This window comes from Rhinopithecus roxellana, chromosome 20 (assembly GCF_007565055.1).
Source record: "Rhinopithecus roxellana isolate Shanxi Qingling chromosome 20, ASM756505v1, whole genome shotgun sequence".
Classification (NCBI taxonomy): Eukaryota; Metazoa; Chordata; class Mammalia; order Primates; family Cercopithecidae; genus Rhinopithecus; species Rhinopithecus roxellana.
In genome coordinates, this window is record NC_044568.1 from 8,689,582 (window position 1) to 8,712,491 (window position 22,910).

At 52.2% G+C, this 22,910-nt stretch overlaps 2 protein-coding genes across 6 annotated transcripts; one reads left to right on the forward strand and one right to left on the reverse strand.

Annotated features, from left to right (window-relative positions):
• Positions 1-1,019: 1,019 nt before the first annotated feature.
• On the reverse strand, positions 1,020-17,633 carry CLN3 (CLN3 lysosomal/endosomal transmembrane protein, battenin). Of its 5 annotated transcripts, none has more exons than XM_010388683.2 (17): positions 17,497-17,633; positions 15,986-16,459; positions 15,679-15,800; positions 15,447-15,525; positions 12,681-12,777; positions 11,934-12,005; positions 10,944-11,023; positions 10,738-10,823; positions 9,854-9,926; positions 9,623-9,766; positions 7,491-7,603; positions 6,366-6,412; positions 6,217-6,285; positions 6,067-6,122; positions 5,845-5,938; positions 1,479-1,619; positions 1,020-1,377 (listed from the first exon to the last, which is right to left on the reverse strand). In XM_010388683.2, exons 3-17 carry the CDS (start codon positions 15,722-15,724, stop codon positions 1,258-1,260), a joined length of 1,317 nt encoding a protein of 438 aa, XP_010386985.2. In that variant the 5' UTR covers positions 15,725-15,800; positions 15,986-16,459; positions 17,497-17,633; the 3' UTR covers positions 1,020-1,257. The 5 variants fall into 5 exon arrangements, with proteins under 5 accessions (XP_010386985.2, XP_030781496.1, XP_010386990.2 ...); XM_030925636.1 differs by having other exon boundaries at positions 15,986-16,161; positions 17,497-17,632; XM_010388688.2 differs by lacking the exon at positions 10,944-11,023.
• Positions 17,634-18,271: 638 nt separating this feature from the next.
• APOBR (apolipoprotein B receptor) lies at positions 18,272-22,866 on the forward strand. Its single transcript, XM_030925635.1, has 4 exons — positions 18,272-18,746; positions 19,096-21,891; positions 21,976-22,244; positions 22,331-22,866. Exons 1-4 carry the CDS (start codon positions 18,495-18,497, stop codon positions 22,398-22,400), a joined length of 3,387 nt encoding a protein of 1,128 aa, XP_030781495.1. The 5' UTR covers positions 18,272-18,494; the 3' UTR covers positions 22,401-22,866.
• Positions 22,867-22,910: the final 44 nt, after the last annotated feature.

Here is a 22,910-nt window from a genome sequence, read left to right on the forward strand (position 1 = left end):
TGTGTATATAAGCTGTACCTAATAACAGGACTATAGGCCAGGAGCAGTGGCTCATGCTTTTAATCTCAGTACTTTGGGAGGCCGAGGCAGGATTGTTTGAGCTCAGGAGTTCAAGATCAGCCTGGGTAACATAGGAAGATCGCATCTCTACAAAAAAAAAAAAAATACCTGAGCTTGGTGTCGTGCACTTGTAGTCCCAGCTACTTGGGAGGCCAAGGTGTGAGGATTGTTTGAGTCTAGGAGGTCCAGGCCACAGTGAGCCATGACTGTGCCACTGCACTTCAGCCTGGGTGACAGAGTGCAACCCTGTCTCTAAAAATAAAAAATAATAATAAAAAATAAAATGCCTCAGCAGGGTGTGATGGAACAGTGAGCGGATAGATTTGATGGGGGCTGGACTACATGATAAAGCAACTGTAACAAAATGTTAACATAGAACCTGGTAGTGCACACTCAGGGTGATTCACTGCACAATTCTTTCCACTTCTCTGGAAACTTTCATGCTGGAAAGAATGTCCAACATGATTGTTTATAGATTGTACCATACAATGAATACATGAATGAATGAATACATAAGGCCTAAAAACAGCAGAGGCCAGGCACAGTGGCTCACACCTGTAATCCCAGCACTTTGGGAGGCCAAGGCGGATGGATCACCTGAGGTCATGAGTTTGAGACCAGCCTGACCAACATGGCAAAACGCCATCTGTCCTAAAAATACAAAAACTGGCCAGACGTGGTGGTGCACAGCTGTAATCCCAGCTACTTGGGAGGCTGAGGCAGGAGAATTGCTTGAACCGGGAAATGGAGGTTGCAGTGAGCCAAGATCGCGCCATTGCACTCCAGCCTGGGTGACAGAGCGAGACTCTTGTCAAACAAAACAAAACAAAACAAAACAAACAAAAAGAGAGGAATCTGCTGACATACCTTCTTGATGCTGTCTATATATAGGAAAGTGGTCATGTATTACTTTTATAATAAAAGTATTTTCTTTTTAGAGACAAAAACAGCACAAGAAGTCCATGGATAAAATCGGCTTTTATTCAGAGGGCATGATGCCAGGAAGAAACTCCCTGAGCAGGAGACAATGGCTGACCCCCGCTGCAAGGGGAACAAGGTCTCAGCCCTTCCCTACTCCCAGCCCTGCTGGAAAGGCCAGGAGCACAGTTCGTGGAGGGGCTCTAGGGTGGGCCTGGCTATGTGACCTGCCCCTCTGCCCACAGGTGAATGTGACCTGCGTCCCAAGGATCCCAAGTATCAGGATAGCTGGCAGAGGAAGTCGTGCAGAGGCAAAGCCAGGAGCCCCGACAGGGAGATCCCCAGCGTGTCAGAGATGCAGGTGGCCGCCATTGCAAACTCCCGGTGCTCATCACTGGTCTGGGAGGGCAGAGAGCAGGGGTGAGGCTTCAGTTCCAGACATCCCTGCCCTGGGTGTCCCTGGACAGGCCACCCACAGCCCTTGCCCGGCCGGTGCTGACCTCCAGGGCGATGTTGTGGAAGGTGTTCACGTAGGCTGCGCCTCCCAGGAGCCCCTCATACAGAATGATCAGGAAGACGAAGTAGATGCTTGGCAGAAAGCCGAACCACACGTCCGCCAGCAGGAATGCCAGGTTGAGGCACTGTGAGCAGAGGGAGAGGCTGAGCCTGGGCCCAGGGTGGGGCAGGGAGGGAGAGGGGGCCTCTCCTCCAGGGGCCCTTGGTTCTAGGAGATACTGGTGAAGGAGAGGGCTGCCAGGCCTAGATAAAATCTCAACACCAGCCCAGGGTGGTGGCTCAAACCTATAATCCCAGCACTTTGGAAGGCTGAGGCAGGCAGATCACCTGAGGTCAGGATTTCGAGACCAGCCTGGCCTGGTCTCTGCTAAACATGGTAAAACCCCATCTCAACTAAAAATACAAAAATTAGCTGGGTATAGTGGTCCTGTAGTCCCAGCTACTTGGAAGGCTGAGGCAGGAGAATCGCTTGAACCTGGGAGGCAGAGGCTGCAGTGAGCCAAGATTGCACCACTATACTCCAGCCTGGGCAAGAGAGAGAGACTCCATCTCAAAAAAAAAACAAAAAAAACAAAAAAACAAACAAACAAACAAAAAAATCCCAACCTCAGCCTGGTGCAGTGGCTCATGCAGGTAATACCAGCACATTGGGAGACCGAGGTGGGACGATCACTTGAGGCCAGGAGTTTGAGACCAGCCTGGGCAACATAACAAAACTCCGTCTCTATAAAAAAATTGAAAAATTAGTTGAGCGTGGTGGCATGCACCTGTAGTCCCAGCTACTCGGGAGTCTGAGCAGGATTGCTTGAACCCAGGAGGTGGAAGCTGCAGTAAGCTATGACTGTGTCACTGTACTCCAGCCTGGGTGACAGAGCAAGATCCTGTCTCAAAAAACAAACAAACAAACAAACAAACAAACAAACAAACAAAACCGGAGGCTTCCTAAAGGAAGTGGGACCATCGAAACCAGGATTTCTCAATTGCAGCACTCTTGGCATTTGGTGCTGGTCGTTCTGTGTGGTGAGGGCTGTCCTGTGTACAGCAGTGCATTTAGCAGCATCCCTGACTCTGCCCACTAGATGCCCATAGCATCCCCTAGTTGTAACAACCAAAGAATGCCTGCAGACGTTGCCAAACATCCCCTGGGCAGCAAAATTGCCCCTGTTTGAAAAACCACTGGTTCACTATCGTAAAACAAGGTGGGAGTAGGCGGGCATCCTATTCAGCTGGGCTTGAACTCCTGGCCTCAAGCAGTTGCTGCCCCTCTGCCTCAGCCTCCCAAAGTGCTGGGATTATAGGCAGGAGCCACCGCACTTGGCCAGGAAGCCTCCTTGGTCCCCACTCCAGGGTGTAGGTCCCACCTCTGTATCCCAGTCTCTCAGGGAGGTGCCATTCTCCTAGCCCTGACCATGCTACGTTGCCTCTTGTGTAGTGTGTAGGCAATCTCCTGGCGGTTCATATATTTCATTTACGTAAACATTGCCTGGGGATCTAGGTACAAATGCCCCAAGCAGGGCTTACCCTAGAGGTCCTAATTCATTAAATCTGAGGTGGACTTAAAGATGAGCATTAAAAAGGACACACCCCTAACCAGGTGTGGTGGCTCATGCCTGTAATCCCAGCACTTTGGGAGGCCAAGGTGGGTGGATCACCTGAGGTCAGAAGTTCAAGACCAGCCTAGCCAACATGGCGAAACCCCATCTCTACTAAAAAATACAAAAATTAGCCAGGTGTAGTGGCACGTGCCTGTAATCCCAGCTACTCAGGAGGCTGAGGCAGGAGAATCGCTTGAATCCCAGAGGCGGAGGTTGCAGTGAGCTGAGATCACGCCATTGCACTCCAGTCTGAGCAACAAGAGCGAAACTCTGTCTCTAAAAAACAAAACAAAACAAAAATTTATCCGGGCGCAGTGGCGTGCACCTGTAATCCCAGCTACTCAGAAGGCTGAGGCTTGAGAATTGCTTGAATGTGGGAGGCAGAGGTTGCAGTGAGCCAAGATTGCACCACTGCATTCTAGCCTGGGCAATGGAGCAAGACTTTATCTCAAAAAAAAAAAAAAAAAAAAATTATAGCTAAAAACATGTAGCTTAAAACCATAAGCTACATATTTCAGTGGTATCTAGAAGCACCCCAAGTTATAAATCTGGGGTTTTGTGGGTACAAACCCTGGGCTTGCAGCACTGCTCAGATAAATAAGGAAAAAGGTTGGAGGATATTTACATGCTTTTGCCATAATATTAAAGTGTAATTTTTTTTTTCTTTTTTTTTGGGGGGGATAGGGTCTCACCCAGGCTGGGATACAGTAGCATGATTATGGCTCACTGCAGCCTGGAACTCCTGGGCTAAAGCGATCCTCCCGCCTCAGCCTCCCAAGTAGCTGGGATTACAGGTGAATGTCACCACACCCTGTTGTTTTTTGTAGAGATGGGGTCTCATGATGTTACCCAGGCTGCTCTCTCAAACTCCTGGGCTCAAGCAATTCTCCCGCCTGTTTTTTTTTTTTTTTTTAGAGATGGGGGTCTCACTATGTTGCCCAGTCTGGTCTCAAGCTCCTGGCTTCAAGTCATCCCCCTACCCTAGCCTCCAAAAGCACTGGGATTACAGGTGTGAGTCACAACACCTGGCCTAAAGTATAATCTCTATTTCTGTATTTTGCTATCACAGAATTGAATTCCTAAGGTTTTCTTTTCTTTTTTGGAGATGGAGTCTTGCTCTGTGTGGCCCAGGCTGGAGTGCAGTGGTGCGATCTCAGCTCACTGCAACCTCTATCTCCCAGGTTCAAGCAATTCTTCTGCCTCAGCCTAGCGAGTAGCTGGGATAACAGACAGGTGCCACCACGCCCGACTAATTTTTGTATTTTTAGTAGAGACGGGGTTTCACTACCAGCCAGTGTTGGCCAGACTGGTCTCGAACTCCTGACCTCAGGTGATTCGCCCACCTCAGGCTCCCAAAGTGCTGGGATTACAGGTGTGAATCACCACTGGTGGAGTTCCTAGATTTCAAGAGCAGAGGACTTTCCTGTCACAGTTGACAGTTTATTGTAACAGTTACCTCCAGGGACTGTGGATTTGTAACTTTGAAACAATGAATACTGGTTATATGAAACTCCTTTTATTAGACTGTTGTAAGGAAGGGTGTTTGTGCCCTTAAAGCTGTAAACTACTGTTTGCCAAGGGCAGTGGAATTTGCTCACCACCCTTAAGATAAATAACCCATTGACTACAAAGTCACCAATTCTATTATAATTAACTATCTAGAATAAAGGAACTGTACATTTTCTTATAGTTAGAAACATTATTTGAAAGCCTGTTTCTTTGCATGAGGTAAGTGACCTATGATCATGCCACTGTACTCCAGCCTGGGCGACAGAAGAAGGTCCTGACTTTTTCTTTCTTTTTCTTTTTTTGGGAGACAGGGTCTCGTTCTGTTGCCTAGGCTGGAGTACAGAGGCATGACCTTGGTGCACTGCAGCCTTGACCTCATAGGCTCAAGTGATCCTCCCATCTCAGCTTCCTAGTAGCTAAGACTACAGGTGTGCACCACCACACCTGGCTAATTTTTGTAGAGATGTGATTTTGCCATGTTGCCCAGGCTGGACTTGAACTACCAGGCTCAAATGATCCACCTGCCTCAGCCTCCCAAAGTGCTGGGACTACAGGCATGAGCCACCTGGCCCAGCCCAATCACCACACAGCTTAAAACACACACACACACGCATACATACACAATATAAACCCTTGTTCTTCCATTCTTCCTTTCATCTCTATTTCTTACAACTACTCTGAAAAATAGGTATTGGCCACACCCAATTTATACATGAGGAAATTGCGGCTCAGAGAGGTTCTGAGACCTGCCCTAAGTCACTCAGTGGCTGAGTACTGAAGCTCGGTTTTGCTTGGTTCCTAAGGCTATACATTTTACATGGAGCCCTGCTGGACTTCGGTACCCTGTGCTAAGAAATGATAGTGTACAATTTACACTTCCCTGTAATCCCAGCACTTTGGGAGGCTGAGGTCAGCACATCACCTGAGGTCAGGAGTTCAAGACCAGCAAATATGGAGAAACCCCATCTCTACTAAAAATACAAAAATTAGCCAGGTATGGAGGTAGGCGCCTGTAATCCCAGCTACTCGGGAGACTGAGGCAGGAGAATCACTTGAATCCGGGAGGCAGAGGTTGCAGTGAGCCAAGATCGTGCCACTGCACTCCAGCCTGGACAACAGAGTGAGACTCTGTCTCAAAAAAAAAAAAAAAAAAAAAATTACACTTCCTACTGATAGTGGGAAGCAGGGGAGTTTGGGGAAGCTGGGAGCCAAGGTGGGAATGGAGTGAGGGGCAGGGGTTTGGTACCTGCAGCAGGGCCAGGGCCCAGGTGAAACGGATGTGACAGCAGCGGAGAGAAGAGCGGGAGGCAAAGACGCCAGCCTGGTACAACATCTGGTACCTGAGGTTAGGGTAGGGAGTAGGAGAGGACGCTCCTCCAGGGACCATCCCACTCCCCCAGGTCCCTACTGAGCAGGGCAGCCCCATCACCACGGCACCCTCCCAGCCCACTGCCCTCGCTCCTCTTACCAGCGGTATTGCTGAGCGTGACTCAGGGAAGTGTTCCGGAAAAAGAGGAGTTCAAACTGCAGCAAAGACCAGACGGGGGAGATGGACGGGGCCGTGTGGGTCCCAGCCCCAGTCACCACCTCCACACCCCTCCCAGCACCCCTCACTCACAAGTCCCTGGTTGATGAAATATTCGGCAAAGTAAACCACGACCAAGGGGACAATGTACCACAGCAGACCCTGGAAAAGGCAGAAGATATAAGTGGGGGGCCCGGAGGTGAGCAACTCCCACGGGGACACACCCCAGCCATCATCCGAACCTTGAACACTGTCCACCTTTCCTGAAGGGAGAGGCTGGAGCTGGAGCCTGCAGGGGAACAGAGAGAGAAGGGCAGATGAAGTTTTCACAGTGAAGACTTGGCAAAGAGGCACCGGTGTGACAGAATTAACCAGACCACGCAACAGTGGGAAGTGACTTACATGCCACTGGATTGGACACTTAAAAATTGTTAAAATGGCTGGGCGCAGTGGCTCACGCTTGTAATCCCAGCAATTTGGGAGGCTGAGGCGGGCGGATCACCTGAGGTCAGGAGTTCAAGATCACCCTGGCCAACATGGAGAAACCTCATCTCTACTAAAAATACAAAAATTAGCCATGTGTGGTGGCGGGTGCCTGTAATCCCAGCTACTCAGGTGGCTGAGGCGGGAGAATCACTTGAACCCGGGAGGCAGAGGTTGCAGTGAGCTGAGATTGCGCCATCACACTCCAGCATGGGCAACAAGAGTGAAACTCCATCTCAAAAAAATAAAATAAGATAAAAAAATAAATAAAATGGTAAACTTCGAGTAATATATATACTTTTTACCATGATGAAAAAAAAAAGCTAACCAGGTGAGACCTCTTCATGTCTCTTTTTAAATTGTTTTTATTTTTTGAGACAGAGTCTCACTCAGTTGCCCAGGCAGGAGTGCAGTGGTGCGATCTCGGCTCACTGCAACCTCCGCCTCCTGGGTTCAAGCTTATCCCTTTGAACACTTCCAAAGGATCACTTGAACTAGAACATCCCAGCTTATCCCCACCGCAGGGCCTCAGCACTTGTGACTGGAATGCCTGGCACATGGTAAGTACTCAATTAATACCTCTCCCTCCCTCCCTTTCTTTTCTTTCTTTCTTTTCTTTTTTATGACAGGGTCTTGCTCTGTTGCCCAGGATGGACTCAAACTCCTGAGCTCAAGAGATCCTCCTGCTTCAGCCTCCCAAAGTGCTGGGATATTACAGGCATGAGCCTCTGTGCTGGGCCTCAACAAGTATTTCTCAAATAGACAAAGGCTTTTCCCATAACCAGTACACTCACTCTCTTTCCCCTCATAACTGTGTCCATTGCAGAGAGGAAAAGGCCAAACCCAGAGAGAAAGTGACCTTTCTAAGGGTCTGTGTCTCCCACCTGGCTTCAACTCCGGGGCCTCGGTTCTTATGAGGGGCTGCCGGGATGAGCTCTCTGCCTCTTCTTCCCCTCCAGGGTCCTGGGCCTCAGGAGATGTGAGCAACAAGAAATAGCTAGGAGTAGGATGAAAGCAGGGTCAGAGAACCCTACTGACTGGGAAGGATCCCCAGGGACTGTTTAGACCACTCTTTTCCCAGGGAACACCTCTACCTTTGAACACTTCCAAAGATGGGTAGCTCACTGCCTCTAAGGTGCCTACACTGTGCTGGAGAGCTCCAATTGTAGACAAAGGCTTCCTTCTTTGGAGCTGAATTTATCTCCTTGTTGTTCCTATTCACAGGCCTTTGTTTTGTTGTGATTTTTTTTCAGAGACAGGGTCTTTCTCCATCACCCAGGCTGGAATGCAGTGGTGCAATCATAGCTCACTGCAGCCTCGACCTCCCAGGCTCAAGCAATCCTCCTGCCTCAGCCTCCCAAGTAGCTGGGACTACAGGCATGTGCCACCAAGCCCGCCTCATATTTTCCATTTTTTGTATAAATGGAATCTTGCTATGCTGCCCAGGCTGGTCTCAAATTTCTCACCTCTAGTGGTCCTCCAGTCTACTAAAGCACTGGGATTACAGCCATGAGCCACTATGCTCAGCAGGTCCTCGTTTGGACTGCTCGCTCATACCAAGCAAGTCAGTTCTGTGTTCTGGCCATTATTATTCTAATGGTTGCTCTAGTTCCCATTAATTATACGTTCACTCTGTGCTAGGCCAGAACTTCCTCGATTTTAGTCACTTAGGTTCTGGCTTCATGTTATCTGCCATATCCACTTTCCTCCTGTGTGTATATATATATACTTACTTAATATTTTCCTTTAAATGGACTCACTTTTTCTACCTGGACTTGTCCTAAGCACTAATCTTGTGAAGGGTCAGGTGTGATTGGCTAGTTCAAAGTGTTTCCTTTTTTTTTTGTTTTTTTTTTGCGATGAGTCTCACTCTGTTGCCCAGCCTGGAGTGCAGTGGCATGATCTCGGCTCACTGCAACCTCTGCCTCCTGGCGATTCTTCTGCCTCAGCCTCCCGAGTAGCTGGGACTACAAGCAAGCGCCACTAAGCCTGGCTAATTTTTGTATTTTTAGTAGACACGGGTTTCACCCCACCACCATGCCTGGCCAAAGTGCTTCCTAGTATGTATGAAAATACAAGAACTACATCAGGTCAGGCACAGTGGCTCACGCCTGTATTCCCAGCATTATGGGAGGCCAAGGCAGGCGGATCACTTGAGGTCAGGAGTTCAAGACCAGCCTGGCCAACACAGTGAAACCCGTGTCTACTAAAAATATAAAAAATTAACCAGGCCTGGTGGCATGGGCCTGTAGTCCCAGCTACTTGGGAGGTTGAGGCAGGAGAATCACTAGAGCCCGGGAGACCGAAGTTGCAGTGAGCTGAGATCACACCAGCCACTGCACTCCAGCCTGAGTGACAGAGAGACTTCATCTCAAAAAAAAAAAAAAAAAAAGAACTAATCAAAGTCCACCCTCATCCTACTTCTAATCACCTTGGGAACCACACTGCGCTGAATGTATTAGCCTCATCACCTCCCAGGAAAGCAAGAATGACTGCCATTTGAGATATGGGGAAACTGAGGGTTCAGAGAGGTGGAGTAACTTGTTCAACGCCACACAGCTAAAAAGTAGCAGCTCCAGGACTCACACCTGGGGCTATCAGAGTCCAGATTCCACCTCCCTTCAGAGCAAGGTAGGGACTTGAAGGTTGCAATCATAATCAAGTTTTCTTTCTTTTTTTTTTTTCCTGAGACAGTCTTACTCTGTCGCCCGGGCTGGAGTGCAATGGTGAGATCTCGGCTCACTGCCACCACTGCCTCCAGGGTTCAAGCAATCCTCCTGCCTCAGCCTCCTGAGTAGTTGGGACTACAGGCACCCGCCAACACACCTGGCTAATTTTTGTATTTTTAGTAGAGACGGGGTTTCACCATGTTGGCTAGGCTGGTTTCCTGACCTTAGGCGATCTGCCCTCCTCGGCCTCCCAAAGTGCTGGGATTACAGGCGTGAGCCACCACGCCTGGCCATGGCCAAGTTTTCTCTCCTTGGATCCCTCTCCCTCCTAGTTCAGGGCAACTCACCTGGCCAGCAGCAGGGCAGGGATACCCAGCATGGAGAGCAGGGTCTGCTGGGGGGAGAGGCCAGCCTGGGTGAGGCCCAGGTAGGACAGGGCCCCCAGCAGCCCAGCTCCCCCAGTCCCTGAGGACCACCAGGAGATCACAGCCCTGGGAAGGAGAACACAGGAGCATTCAGGAGGACCAAGGCCGACCATGTGACAGCCTCTCCCCACATTCCCTGCTCCACCTGCTTACCTGGGGTAGAAAGCAGTGAGGGAGAGGAAGGTGACCTCCCCGAGGCCTGATGAGATGCTAGCCAAGACCACACCTGGGGGGAGGACAAGCAACAGGGTGGTAACACCTCGCCTTGCCACATCGCCCAGGCCCCTAAGGTGTCTGGCCATGGCCTCCTCCATAACACCTCATAGAGGCTCCAACAGATCTCGTGTACACGCCAGGTTCCAGGTCTGAAGCAGAGTCCCCCTCCCCTGTGTGCCCCTTCATGGAGAGTGGCACCTCCATCCACCCAGTTATCAGACCAGGAGCAGACATGCACCCTTGATGTCTCTGCCCCTCCATCAGTCTTTTTCTTTTTATTTTCTTTTCTTTTTGGAGATGGAGTCTCGCCCTGTCACCCAGGCTGGAGTACAGTGGCGTGATCTCGGCTCACTGCAACCTCTGCCTCCCAGGTTCAGGAGATTCTCCTGCCTCAGCCTCCTGAGTAGCTGGGATTACAGGCTCGTGCCACCACACCCAGCTAATTTTTGTATTTTTGGTACAGACAGGGTTTCTCCATGTTGGCCAGGCTGGTTTCGAACTCCTGACCTCAGGTGATCTGCCTGCCTCGGCTTTCCAAAATGCTGGGATTATAGGCATGAGTCAATGTGCCCGGCCCATCACAGAGTCTTGACTTTGTTCACCTCAATCTCCGTCTAATTCATCCATTTTTTCCCATCTCCTCCACTGCCTACCCCTTCAAATTGTCCCAGTATCCCATCTCCTACTGCTGATAGCCCTAGCAGGCTTCTAAGGGTGACAGAAAGAATCCCTTCCCTCTGGGAGGCTGGGAAGACTCTTCCCACAAATGCTCTGATGCGGTTCCTCAGGGACCCCCATCTGACACAGAATCACACACTCACCACACAGGCTGGTCCCCACAGAATGAGAAAAGGCAACCAGGATGAAGCTTCCAGCAGCACAAATCCCACTGACAAGAACCCGGGGGCTGAGGGGGCCAGAACAGAAGAGAGAGGGAAGGTCAGTCTCTACTCACAGCATCTCAGCCCTCCCGGCCTCCCCATTCTCAGCTCCTGCCTGCCCTGCTTCCTGCTACTCCCACCCAGACCTGTAGGGCAGCAGGTGAAGGCCAAGAGGAGCCAACAATTTGATGACGAGCGTGGGGAGGATGTCTGCCAGGAGCACGGCCTGGGACAGGAGAAAGGAGTGAGACCCCAGAGGTTCCAGGGGACAACCCTCCCAACCACGTGGCCAAGGAGAGGTAGGAGCCGGGCTGCTACAAACACAGGCTCTGGGGTCAGGCACACCTGGGTTCAAGTCTCAGCTCTGCCACTCCTTAGCTGTGTGTCAAGAGTTTATATTCTATCAGCTTCAGTTTCCTCATCTGGAAAATGGGGATATCAAAGCGCCTAGCTCACAGGACTGCTGTGTGGATTAAACGAGCTAATATATGCTACATACAGAAAGGGCTCAGAAACTGTATACATATATATAAAAACCTTTATATATATATAAATATAAATATAAATATATATACATATATATATATATATATTTTTTTTTTTTTTTTGAGACGGAGTCTTACTCTGCCACCCAGGCTGGAGTGTAGTGACTCGATCTCGGCTCACTACAACCTCCACCTCCTGGGTTCAAGTGACTCTCCTGCCTCAGCCTCCCAAGTAGCTGGGATTACAGGTGTGCACCACCACATCTGGCTAATTTTTGTATTTTTAGTACAGATAGGGTTTCACCATGTTGGCCAGGCTGATCTTGAACTCCTGGCCTCAAGTGATCTGCCCACCTCAGCCTCAGAAATTATATTAAGGTCTCGATTATTACATATACCCTTTTTTTCTCTTTTCCCTTAAGATGGGGTCTCACTATACTGCCCAGGCTGGTCTCAAACTCCTAGGCTCAGGTGATCCTCCCACCTTGGTCTCCCAAAGTGCTGGGATTACAGGTGTGAGCCAATGCACCCAGCCCAGGTCTCAACTGTTTTAATCATGACAGGCCCAGCTGGGTAGTGAAGGGCTGGGAGTGGGGTCTCTAGACCCAGGGGCCCTGGGTCAGGAGAGGACCAGGTGAGATTAGTACGCACAGCCGTAGAGACAGAGTTGCAGTCAAATCGTGATGAACTGTTGTGGGGGATGGGCGCTGGGCCTGGGTCCACCTGATGGAAGAAAACAATGTCTTTCACCCTGGAAGCAGAGGGATAGACACACAGAGCCAGCTCCCATCCCAGCTCTGCCTTCAGTTGAAGGATGGCTTTGGGTCAGCAGTGACTGACCTCTCAGGACCTCAGCGTCTCTGCATGCACAATGAAGAGGGGTTTCCATATGAGTCTCACCCTACTAGACCACAGGCCACAGATGGCCCCGTAAATGGACTTTGTTTAGATAACACATTCAAGAGCTTTCTTTTTTTTTGAGATGGAGTCTCACTCTGTTGCCCAAGTTAGAGTGCAGTGGTGTGATCTTGGCTCATTGCAACCTCTGCCTCCTGGCTTCAAGCAATTCTTCTGCCTCAGCCTCTTGAGTAGCTCAGACTATAGGTGTGTGCCACCACACCCAGCTAGTTTTTGTATTTTTAGTAGAGTTGGAGTTTCACCATGTTGGCCAGGTTGGTCTTGAACTCCCGACTTCAAGTGATCTGCCTGCCTCAGCCTCCCAAACTGCTGGGATTATGGGTGTGAGCCACTGTGCCCAGCCAGAGACTGGAAACTTTACCCCTCCTTGTGCCATCCCTTGGCCACCCCATTCCATGAGTTTTTCAAGGGGGCCTCTGTCCCATGCCCTCATCTTCCCACAGGGACTAACCATGGTGGTGGTGGTAGAGAGTCACTTACATGGCTCTGGTTTCCCGATGTCCTCTCGTGGCTAAGGATGTCATGGGCAGCACTCAGCATCACCACATAAGAGAAGTTGTTGCAAAGGCCCAGCAGCCTGGAAGGAGGACAGGTCTCAGCTCCCTCCTGATTCTGCAGCCATCTGTAGCCTTTGTGCCAAACCTCCCCTTACCTGTGCCCTTCAATCAGCTCCCTCTTTTTTTTCCCCTCTATCACCAGATCCCATCTTCATTCAGTGTTGGGGTCAGAAATACAGGCTTTGGTGCTTGGGCAAGATAGTGAGACCCCCGTCTCTACAAAAAATTAAAAAATTAGCCAGGTGTGGTGGCTTGAACTGTAGTCCCAGCTACTTGGGCGGCTGAGGTGGGAGGATTGCTTGAGTCCAGGAGTTAGAGGCTGCAGTGAACTGTGATCATGCCACTGCACTCCAGCCTGGGTGACAGAGCAAGACCCTGTTACAAAAATAAAAAATAAAAAGGAAGAGGCCGGGTGCGGTGGGGCTACCTTGGCCAGCACTTTGAGGGACCAAGGTAGGAGGATCACCTGAGGTTGGGAGTTCGAGACCAGCCTGACCAACATGGAGAAATCCCATCTCTACTAAAAAATACGAAATTAGCTGGGAGAAGTGGCACATGCCTGTAATCCTAGCTACTCGGGAGGCTGCGGCAGGAGAACCACTTGAACCCGAAAGGCAGAGCTTGCGGTGAGCCGAGATTGCGCCATTGCACTGCAGTCTGGGTTCAAGAGCGAGACTCCATCTCAAAAAAAAAAAGAAAAAGAAAAAAAAAAAGGAAGAAATAGGGGCTTTGGGATCACAGAGTTGGATTCACTTCCAGCCTCCCAGGCCTCTCCTAGAAGGTCTCCATGACCACTCTCTCCTCTGAGCTCCCACTGTGACTCAGTTCCTGGGGCACTTCTCATCCTCTGATGCACTGCAGTACAGTAAAAAAAAATAAAAATAAAAATAAAAATCCTGGGGAAGCCGGGCGCGGTGGCTCACACCTGTAATCCCAGCACTTTGGGAGGCTGAGGCGAGTAGATCACTTGAGGCCAGGAGTTCGAGACCATCCTGGCCAACATGACAAAATCCCGTCTCTACTGGAAATACAAAAATCAGTTGGGCGTGGTGGCTCATGCCTGTAATCCCAGCTACTTCGGAGGGTGAGGCACAAGAATTGCCTGAATTGGGAGGCGGAGGTTGCAGTAAGTAAGCCAAGATCCTGCTTTTTTGAGACTCTGTCTCAAAAAAAAAAAAAAAAAAAAAAAAAATCCTGGGGCTCGAAACCAAAAGGACTGTGTTCAAGCCCCAAGTCTGCTGTTTAGTAGTCTCAGTCTACTCATGTGCAAAATAGGGATACAAATTCATCTCCTGACTATTCCCCCAGCAGAATGCTATACGGATCAAAACAAGGTAAGATCAAAGGCCTTTAGGATTCAGGAAGGGTTTTGTTTGTTTACCCTCATCTCCCAGATTTGCACTCAGTGATGGGAGGGAATCTGGGTCTGGTGCCAGAGATTTCATTAGGGGCCTTTTCACAAGACTTTGAAGTAGAACTACAATACTACTCTTCCCATTTGACTGTAGAGGAACCAGGGTCAGAGAGGTTAAGTGACTCTTCCAAACAGTACATGGGAAGCCACTTCCAACCCAATCCAGAAGTGGGTGGAGGATCCAAGTCCTCAATGTTTAGGTTAATGCTAGAAGTATTTCCGGAGGCTTGGTATTTGAATGATTTTAGAAGGTATATGGATGACCTTTTAAAAAGTTTCAGTGCGGGGCACGGTGGCTCACGCCTGTAATCCCAGCACTGTGGGAGGTGGAGGCAAGCGGATCACCTAAGGTCAGGAGTTCCACACCAGCCTGACCAGCATGGTGAAATCCTCTCTCTACTAAAAATACAAAAAATCAGCTGTGTCTGGTGATGCGTGCCTGTAATCCCAGCTATTCAGAGGGCTGAGACAGGAGAATCGCTTGAACCTGGGAGGTGGAGGTTTTGGTGAGCCGAGATCGTGCCCCTGCTCTCTAGCCTCGGTGACAGAGTGAGACTATGTCTCAAAAATAAAATCAAATTAAAAAAAGGTTCAGGCCCAGCATGGTGGCTCATGCTTGCAATCTCAGCACTTTGGAAGGTTGAGGTAGGAGGATCACTTGAGGCTACGAGTTTGAGATCAGCCCAGGTCCCATAGTGAGACCCCATCTCTATAAAAAAATTAAAAAATTAGCCAGGTGCGGTGGTGCACGCCTGTAGTCACAGCTACCTGGAGGCTGAGGTGGGAGGATCACTTGAGCCCAGGAGTTCCAGGCTACAGTCAGCTGTGATTGCATCACTGCATTCCAACCTGGGCAACAGAGCAAGACCCTGTCTCAGAAAGAAAAAGAATAAGATAAAATAAATAAAAAAAATAAAAGTTTTAGTAGTGATGCATTTATTTAAACGTTCATTAGGAAAATGCTGGTTTTCCATGTGGAGTCGTGATTTAAAGTTTTCTTTTAAAAAATATGTGCATTAAAAAACTTTAAGGCTGAATTGGTTGGAGGAAAAATGTAAATAATCCTACAGATGCTATGAGGATCTGGCGAAATCCGGAAGGTGATAAGGAGTGAAGTTTGGAAATTTTACATGCTGCCCCCGGGCAAACCAGTGGATTCGGTAAATATTTGTGGGTTCAGCTCCTTTGCGCAGCTTAACTCTTTCTTCCTCCTTTCCTCCTGTCACTTCCTTCTTCCCACGCCATTGTCACTTGCTGAACTCTCAGGCCACTCACCAGAAGCCCACCGCGTTCTTCCAATGCGCGCCCTGATGGTCCAACAGAGGGAGCCGTGGCTCCGGGACGGTCTCCTCACCTGGGAGAGCGAGAAGAGGGCATGACCCCCACCCACTCTCAGGCGCACGACGGTCCCAAGCGTGTCCTCCCGGGGCGGAGTCAGCTCTCACTCCCCTCAGGTGGGCTGCGAGCCAGAGGTGGTCGCTCCAAGAGGGTGGGCCGGATTACTCACCCTCGGAATCCGAAAGGCGCCGCCGCGAGCCCGCACAGCCTCCCATCGTATCAAGTTCAGGTCCCCCAAGGGTCCAGGGTCATAGAGTGTCCAAAGGGGGCTCCCACGGGAGGGATGAGGGTCTGCGACAGGCGACAAGGATCAACGCCCGATTGCCGGTCCCAGCTCCGGCTTGTCTGGGGCACTCGCGCCCCGCAATCCATCAAGGAAGCTGGGGGCTCCATCTCGAGCGCCCTACGACCCACCACGCCCCACCCATCGTACTCTGCCCCCGCCCCGTCTACAGCAGGGACCCTGCGGCCTGTACCTTTAAGAGCAGCAGAACGTTCTGCACTATGCAGAGGCCGGCTGTCGGATCACGTGACAGCACCCGCGTGTTCCCCCATCACGTGCTCAGAGGTTTTCCCTACTTCCGGGTCCTCTCTATCTTCGCTTTGGGCCTTCTCGGCTTCGGAGCGTGAGAAAGGGAGGGGCCGGAGAACCCTGGAACCGCAGGTTTTAAACTGGAGGGGGTGGGAGCAGCAAGCGGAGCCATGACCTTAGATCAGTGGCGCTCAGGACCGAGACGGTATCCTGCCAGGACCAGTTATGGCTGTGGGAGGCTTCAGTTCCTTTCCTTCACTCACGTGCCAGAAACAAATATGGACCTGCTTACTCCTCCCTTTTTGTTTTTGTTTTTGTTTTTTTTTTGAGGCAGGAGTGTTTCTGGTTTCGAACAAAGACGACCAGCTTCAGGTCATTCTTATCCCCATCTGTTGACTTTACAAATTGTTTTAGAGACCTAAATAAACATAACACCCATTTAAGGGGATTTCATTAATTATCTATTGACAGTATCCAAGATGTTAAGAGATCCCTATTTCCAAATTATCCTAGAACCAAAAAATGTCACAGCAGTTCAACCCCTGGTGTTACAGATGAGAAAACCAAGGTACAAATACATATATAACTATATATATGTATAATATATATATATATAAAACAAAAATTAGCCGGGCATGGTGGCTCATGCCTGTAGTCACAGGTACTTTGGAGGCTGAGGTGGGAGGATCACTTGTGCCTAGGAGGTGAAGCTACAGTGAGCTATGATCATGCCACTTGCACTCCAGCCTGGGCGACAGAGTGAGAGCCTCTCTCAAAAAAAGAAAAAGTAAAAAAGAAAAGAAGATATAAATATATGTGTGTGTGTGTGAAAAATTGGAAAATTGTTGACGATCATACAATGTTATACCTAAAGGTGACCTTAGAGACCTGTATGGTGATAAGAAATAGAGCACCACAGGGCCACTGGGTTGGCTCCAGGCTGCTGCAGGATTCCTGCCTCCATCAAAGGTGGTGCTTAGACCAGATTTCTTTCTTTCTTTCTTTTTTTTTTGACAGGGTTTTGCTCTGTTGCCTAGGCTGGAGTGCAGCGGCAGGATCTTGGTTTGCTGCAACATTGACCTCCCAGGCTCAGGCAATCCTCCCACCTTAGCCTCCTGAGTAGCTGAGACAGCAGGTGCACACCACCATGCCCAGCTGATTTTTGTATTTTTTGTAGAGATGGGATTTTGCCACGTTGCCCAGGCTGGCCTCAAACTCCTGAGCTCAAGCAATCCACCTGCCTTGGCTTCCCAAAGTGCTGGGACTACAGGCGTGAGGCACCGCACCTGGCCAGACTAAATGTTTTTAAGGCCTAAGATTCCGATGCTGTGATTTCATCCAATTGCCCTAATTGGAATAGGAAAGTGGGGCTGGGGAGGGGAGAAGGAGGGTATGGGGAAGAGAAGTAGAGCAAGGTCACTTTATGTAGTTCCAAATAAGGAATCATACTCTTACCTTCCCCTAGGTGGAAAGCGGCATCCTGCATTCTCTTCTTGTCCTTGGCCTCATCTCTGCTATGGGCTGTGCCACCTCTATCTGCTCTTTCTCACCACCAGGCCTTCAGAATGCTGTTTGAAATGTGCCCTCTGGTCTGGGCGTGGTGGCTCACATCTGTCATCCCAGCACTTTGGGAGGCCAAGGTGGGCAGATCACCTGAGGTCAGGAGTTCAAGACCAGCCTGGCCAAATGGCAAAACCCTGTCTGTACTAAAGATCCAAAAATTAGCCGGGCATGGTGGCACGCACTTGTAATCCCAGCTACTCGGGAGGCTGAGGCAGGAGAATCACTTGAACCAGGGAGGCGGAGGTTGCAGTGAGCCAAGATCTCGACACTATATTCCAGCCTGGGCGACAGAGTGAGACTGTCTCAAAAAACAAAAAAAAAAAGAAAAAAAGAAAAGAAATGTGCCCCCTCTAGTGTGCCTCCCAGGTCACTCAGCTGATGGAAAATGGAATCCTACTACCGTGCAGGGCTCTAGAAATTCAGCAGCGTTTCATACATGGCATCTGCCATCAAGAAAGTCACAGGAAGGTGGGAGGAAGACACAGATAGCCACAATATAAAGTTTAGCCAAGTTCTCTTTTGCAAGGCTAATCATAGATGAGGGGATGCACCCTAGAGCCACCAATCCAGCCCCTTCCGCCTCTGGCGGAAACATTAATGACACTGAAATGTGTCAGAGCTCCCACCAGCCCCCTCTTCACTGCTACTCTTTCTTTCCAGGCAAAATAGGAACCACAAACCCCAGCTTCCTCTTGCAGAGTGGCTGTGGCTTGTAGGGGAGACGGAAATGGCTGAGGTGCACATACAAGACCTGAGTCACTTGAGCTGCTATTGCCACATGTCCCCTCACTCTCCCCCTCCCCAGTTCTAAAGTCTCCTGCTCCCACTTTGACTTTTCTGGCCTCTCCCTTACCCTTTATTTCCAAATGTGCACCTGAGTCCCCTGTGTGATGTACACCCATTTCCCGGGCTGCAGTGGGGGCTGCTATGGGCATCAGGGGCCGTGGGCAGGGCCTGGGGTGGGGACACATCAGGGAGACACAGGGGAAGAGGAAGTGCCTTCGGTCCTCGGGAAGATTGGCTTGTCTTGCTGGGTGGGGACGGTCATTATCAGCTTTCTGGACACACAGACACAGACAGACAGGATGGACTTCCTCCGGCTACACCTCCCTGGGCTACACCAGGCCTTGAGGGGGGCACTGGTGAGAGGGGCAGACAGCTGCCAGAGACTTGCACCCCATTCCCTGGGGCCTCACCTCCGGGCACCTCCCCTGGGGCCTCACCTTTCCCCTCCTCCTTCTGATCTCCTCAGACTAGAGATTGCTTTCTCAGGATCAGGCAGACTCCTGGCCTAATCTTTCTGAATTTTAGGCCCCACCTCCACCCATGCGTCCTCATACCCCTAATCGATGCCCTTTCTGGCTCCTTCTGCAAATCCTCTTCTCTCAGATCTCAGTACCCTGTTCCTTAACCTGGGCTCCTCCAGCCAGGACCCCCAGGGAAAGGACTGGGACTCCCCTTAATGCCTCTCTCCTCCCTCTTTTTTCCTAGGATTCCCTTGGCACCTTTGTCTCCTACCTCTTGGGAGATGCAGTCCCCACTGTAGAGCGGGAGGCACAGGAGGCTGAAGAACCGGGGGCGGTGGCCGTGGGAAGGACGGGGAAGATTGTAGAGGAGGAAGCCCAGGAGGCCCTGGAGGGCCTTAGAGGCAGCCAAAACAAGGGGGCTGGAGGGCTGAGAGGGCCTGGAGAGGACAGAAGACCTGAAGCGGGGAGCTCAGCTGTGGAACAGACCTGGGGCTCGGGAGATGGCAGCTCCCATGGGTCCCAAGCAGAGAGGCAGGACAGTGGGGCTGGTGAGACAGCCAAGGCTGCCAGGTGCCAGGAGCCAAGTGCCCCCTTGGAGGCCAGAAAGAAATCCAAGGCAGGGTCTGGGGCTTGCCAAGAGAGGAGTGGCCAAGCCCAGGAGAGGCAGGAGCCCGACGAGCAGGAAGTGAACAGAGAGGAGAGGCTGAGAATCTGGGAACAGGAGGAGGAGGAGGAAGAGGTCAGGGCAAGAGAGCCAGGGATGGCCAGAGGGGCGGAGTCAGAGTGGACCTGGCACAGAGAGCCAGAGGGGAAGGCTGGTGCTGGCGGGCCAAAGGCGGCAGGGGACAACTGGGAGACGGAGCAGGGGGTCAGGAAGGCAGATGCAGGGGAAACTGAGGAGCCTGGGGCCGAAGGGGCTGGGAAAGGAGAAGAGGTGGTGGTGGTAGAGAAGGCCTGTGAAAGCACTAGGGCATGGGGGACGCGGGGCCCAGGGGCAGCGCCTGAGGACTGGGGAATCTTAGGCAGAGAGGAGGCCAGAACAACCCCAGGCAGGGAAGAGGCCAGGACAATTTTAGATGGGGAGGAAGCCAGGACAATCTCAGGTGAGGAGGAGGCCGAGACAGCCTCAGGCAGGGAGGAGGCTGGGACAGCCCCGGCCAGGGAGGAGGAGGCCGGGACAGCCTCAGGAGGGGATGAGGCTTGGACAACCTCAGGCAAAGAGGAGGCTGACCTCCCGGGAGTCAGACAGACAGAATATGGAGCAGTCCCAGGAGAAAGGCTCCTAGAGGCTACTGGAAAAGTCTGGGTCCTAGAGGAGGAGGGGGATGAGGAGAGAGAGGCTGAGGTGAGCCCTTTCCCCAAACAGGTCCAGGTCTTGGGCACTGAGAGAACAGAAGAGGCTGCTGAGAGCCAGACAGCAGGGAGGGAGGCTGTGGGAGGCCAGGAGGCAGGGGAGAGTCTTGAGGGTCAGGTGGACCTGTGTGGGAAGGAGGCTGAGATGAGGTGGGACTTGGAGATCAGGGCTGACCGGGCCAGGCTGGAGGAGCTGGTACAGGCAGAGGAGGCCCAGGAGGAGAGAGGGAGCGGCAGGGATCCAGCGGCTGAGCTGCCCTCAGATGGAGAGGCTGAAGGCGCTGCCGACTTGGAGGTGACTTCAGAGGCCAGGCCTAAGGAGGAGCTCACAGGGGAGGAGAGCGAGGCAGCCCAGACTAGCTGCGGCCCACGGGGGGTGGAATGGGGTGGCCTCACACACAGGGTCACCAAAGGCCAGGGACCTGAGCAGATGGGAGGCGCCCAGACCCCAAGTAAGCAACCCGAGGAAAGGGAGGCAGGTGAGGTGGAGCTCCAGGGAGTTCTGGCCTGGAGCAAAGAGGAGCAGGAGAGGAGCCTGGAGGCAGGTCCCAGGCACACGGAGTCTGTAAAGCCAGAGGCCTCCGAGGCCTTCCCAGGAGCATGGGAAAACCGCACGAGAAGGGACATGGAGAGAGGAAATACCCAGGAGGATGCGGCCGATGGCGAGCAGTGGGAGGAGGAGGCTGTGGGAGGCCAGACCCCGGTGGCTGAGGCTGAAGGAGACCGAGAGTCTGAACTATCAGAAGTCCCAGAAGCAGGCGGGGAGGGGCTGCTGACAACCCAGGACACGGGATGTGGAATTGAGGAGGGAGAGGCATCTGTCTCAGAGAACCAGGATCTGGATGGAAGCACGGGAACAGACGCAGGGCCTGGGCTGTCACTGGGAGAGGCCTATGCCAGAGAAACCAAGGATGGGGAGGCGGAGGCTGACAGAACACCCAGGAGAGGCTGGAGGCTGCAGGCGGTGGCTGTGGGCCTCCAGGACCCTGAGGATGCACAGACTGGCACTGTAGCTGCTGAGGTTATGGGGGGTGAGGTGGACCCAGACGTCAGCGCTGCTGGTGCTAGTGAAGCTTTGGAAGGGGCGCTTGGGCAAGGCTGGGACTTGAAAGAAAGGGAAGAGACAGCAGCAGGAGAGCATGCAGGTGGGCAGGAATTTGGCCTGGAGGGCTCAGCAGAGGAAGAGGTGGCTGGCAGAGGTGGCCAAGCAGAGGCTTTTGAGGCCAGGGAGGGAGGACCTGGGGGAGGGCGGGTAGAGGCAGAGGAATCTGTAGGTGCAGAGGACAGCTGTGGGCTGGATCGCGTGGGCTCCCAGACAGCGAGGGCAGATGGGATGGGAGCCATGGTGGAGGCTGCAGGGCTTCTAGAAGAGTGGATGCTGTTGGAAGAAAAGGCTGTCGGATGGCAGGAGAGAGAACAGAGGGAAGACAGTGAGGGGCGGCGTGGGGACCACCACCCTGAGGGAGAGGCACCAAGGCTCCTTGATGCAGAGGGTCTCATGGTGACTGGGGGCTGGAGGGCAGAGGCCAAGGAGACTGAGCCAGAAAGCCTGGAAGACGTCAGGGGCCAGGAGGAGTGGCCAACACACCAGACCCCTACAGAAGCTGCACCAGGGTCAGTCGGGGAAGCCGAGACAGCTGAGGCCACAGGCAGTGCCAGAGGAGGTGCTGCCAGCAGCTGGAGTGAGGTGAGGGCTCTTAGTGGGGGCTGGGGGGGAATGAGTGGAATCCTGAAGCCGGTCCCATGGTCCTCTGTGCTCCCTTTCCTGCAGGCCCCGCTCCCTGGGTCCCTCCTAGATGTCTCTGTCCCAAGGAGCCGCGTGCACCTCTCGAGAAGCTCCTCACAACGTCGCTCCCGGCCCTCTTTTCGTCGGACTCCAGTCCTGGAGCAGCAGGAGGAGCCCCCAGCCCCCAATCCTCCTGAGGAGGAACTATCGGCCCCTGAGCAGAGACCCCTCCAGCCGGAGGACCCCCCAGAGCCAAGCCCTCTGAGGCATGATGGGACCCCGGTGCCAGCCAGGAGAAGGCCCCTGGGACATGGGTAGGCACAGGGCAACTCGGTTGGGGTGGGGAAGAGACCGTGGGCACCTGGGAACCCGTTCTCATGGGCCTGACTTCCGCCTTCAGGTTTGACCTCATGCACCCTGGCATGATGCAGGAGCTGCAAGCCCGTCTGGGCCGGCCTAAGCCCCAGTGACTGAAACCTGGCGCTCTGGGAGCCAGGCCCTGAGTGGGGGCCAGAAGGCTTGCTCCGACGCCGCTGAGCCCTGCTCCCTCTGCCACCGTGGACACATCCTCTCCACCCTCTGGGCCCCAGTGTCTTGATGTATCATTCATGGAGCAGGCAAAACCAGACGTCTGGGAAGACCTTGACTTAAGGAGTCTGATTCTCCAACACAGGCTGGTGTACCACCTACTCCACTGAGACCACTTCTCAGGGTGCCTGCCCTGGTTCCTCTCCAGCCTGAGTCAGCTATCTGGACTGCACGGAGGCTGGGCACGGGGGCTCATGCCTGTCACCCCAGAGCTTTGGGAGGCCAAGGTGGGAGGAGCGCTTGAGACCAGGAGTTCGAGACCAGCCTGGGCAACATAGCAAGACCCCCATCTTTTAAAAGCAAAATAAAAAAATAAAGACTGCAAGGAAGACTGAGAGGGAACAACGACCATTCTCCTTACAGGCCTCCCTCTCTGACTTCCGCTTCCCAGC